Genomic DNA, 2,225 nt, shown 5'->3' on the forward strand with positions numbered 1-2,225 from the left:
GGCGGCGCGCGCTCCGTCAGCGCCGCGGCGCCGCGCTCGGCGAGCGCCTGGCGCAGGCCGATGCAGTAGCGGCGCAGCAGGTCTGACGGTGTGTAGCCCCGTGCGCCGCAGGCGCCCAGGAAGAGCGCCACGTCTGACGCGTCGGCCGGCCGCCGCCGCTTCAGCTCCGGCGGGCCCGACTGCCGCTGTATCCCCGCACGCGCGCGGCCGGCGCCGACGCCGCCGACGCCGCTCGGCGCGTACGGGCCGGCGTCCCGCTCAGCACTCTGGCCGTCCTCCTCCTGCTGCTGCTGCTCCTGCGCCGAGAGCGCCACGAGGCGCGCCTCCGCCGCGGCGAGCGTGCTGTGCTCCAGGGGTGCCCCGAGCCTGCGCGCGTGCGGCGGGGCCGGGGCAGGAAAGCGGGTGATCAAGGGCGAGCACTACACGCGTCGAGGCGGGCGCATGTGGAAGCAGGAGGCGCCAGCCGTGCCCGCTTGTCAGCAACACATGCTTATGCGCTTAGCTCCATAATCAGCACCCAGGCGATCATGCGGCTACGGGAGGGAAGGGCGTGTGTGCCCGCCCGTCCCGCTTTGTCCTGCCAGAGACCGTCGTGCGCAGCTGCGCGCGCGACCCAAATCCGCGTTCGACGCACCTGGCAAGCGCCGACGCGAAGGAGCACACCCCCGGCCCGTCAAGCGCCCCCGCCTCCCGCTCCAGCCGCGCCGCCGCGGCCCGCAGCCGGTCCGGCGGCGGCGGCGCGCGCCACTTGGCCAGCACGAACAGGACCTGGCTGAGCTGCGTGGCGTCGAGGCTGCCCCATTCGCGGCCCAGCGCGGGCATGAGGGCCGCCGTGAAGGAGCTGCTTGGCTGGTAGCCTGCGCGGTTTTTAGGGGGGGGGTTTGGGGCTGTTGTCCGCAGGCGTGGGAGAGAAGTCCCGCGAGCCGCACGTCGGGGAATGGATGCGGATTGGCAGGGGCGGACGACACCGCTGACTAGGCAGGGCCCCGCCGGCTGGTCCGCTGCAAAGGAAGAACCAAGCACGCCGGGGCGAGCTCCCGCGCCGCAACCGCGCGTGCTCTGGCGCTGTGTCACCCCTTTGCAAAAGTTGTGACGAATGGCGGCTGGTTCTACAACCCACCTAGCTTCCACAGAGCCCACGTAGTGTTTGCCAGCGCCAGCGCCGGCGCGTCCCCCCACAGCCTGTCCATGCTGCGCACGCCCCACGCCACGACGCCGTCGGCGCGCGCGAGCCGCAGCCGCGCGCACGCCCACAGCACGTTGGACACGGCCTGGGGGGACGGGGGCGCGGGGTGCGACGCGGCAGCTGCCAGCAGGTCCCGCAGCCGCGCCGGCCGCAGGCGCAGCGCCCCTGATGCCCAGGCCACCACCGCCAACGCAGGCAGCGGCGCCGCACCAGCCGCCGCCCCTTGCGCAACCGCCACGCCGCCGCCGCCGGCGCCGTCGACGCCGCCGGTCGAGCCCCCTCCCCCGCCGGCGCCGTCGATGCTGCCGGCCCCGCCGCCGCCGCGCTCTTCGGCGCCGAGCAGCATGTCTGTTGTGACATCCAGCAGCCGCCGCGCCGCCGGGCCCGCGTGCTGCAGCTTGGCGAGTGCCCAGACTGTGCGGAGCGCGTCCCCGCGCCCCATCTCCCCCGCCGCCGCGAGCCGGCACGCCTCCCCCGCCACTGCCGCCGGCGCGAGCGGCGGCGCGTGCCGCAGGCGAGCGAGGCGCACGGCGGCGGCGGCGAGCTCGCGGGATGACATCACCGGCGTGCTGCTCGCGATCTGGAGGCCCGCTGACGTCAGCATGCCCTGGGGGCGGATCCCCAGGACCCCCAGGGCCTCAAGCAGCAGCAGCAGCTGCGGCGGCGGCAGGAAGCGCGCTCGGTGCTGCAGCGACGCGAGGCATGCGCGTGCGACGCCGACCCAGGGCGCCTGCCCCTGCTGCTGCTGCTGCTGCTGCTGCTGCGGGGGGCCAGCCTGCACGCTGCTGCGCCGCCCCTCCGTTGCGGCCACAAGCAGAAGCTCTGGCAGCCGCTGCGCCCGCAGCCGCGACCCCTCCGCGCTGCGCGCTGCCAGGGCCGCAAACGCGTCGCGCTGCAGGTCGCCCCCTGCATCCGCGGCAAGCGCCAAATCGACCAGCTGCTGCACGGGCGCCTCCACCAGCTGCGGCGGCGCGAGGCACGCGCCCCGCAGCGCCGACAGGTCCGTTTCCCATCCGTCCGGGCGCGCGCGGGCCAGCGC

General features: G+C 75.6%; 1 protein-coding gene across 1 annotated transcript in view; it reads right to left on the minus strand.

The window, feature by feature from the left end:
* Window positions 1–16: 16 nt before the first annotated feature.
* The window catches only part of MNEG_1779 (hypothetical protein), a gene marked incomplete at both ends in the record, with an annotated part of 4,949 nt that continues 2,740 nt past the window's right edge, over window positions 17–2,225 (minus strand). The window contains 4 exons of the mRNA XM_014049739.1: window positions 17–47; window positions 88–366; window positions 635–857; window positions 1,121–2,147. Of these exons, the coding sequence (XP_013905193.1) occupies window positions 17–47; window positions 88–366; window positions 635–857; window positions 1,121–2,147 (1,560 nt within the window). The remainder of the gene's footprint in view (window positions 48–87; window positions 367–634; window positions 858–1,120; window positions 2,148–2,225) is intronic.

This window comes from Monoraphidium neglectum, assembly GCF_000611645.1.
Source record: "Monoraphidium neglectum strain SAG 48.87 unplaced genomic scaffold scaffold00186, whole genome shotgun sequence".
In the NCBI taxonomy this organism is placed as follows: Eukaryota; Viridiplantae; Chlorophyta; class Chlorophyceae; order Sphaeropleales; family Selenastraceae; genus Monoraphidium; species Monoraphidium neglectum.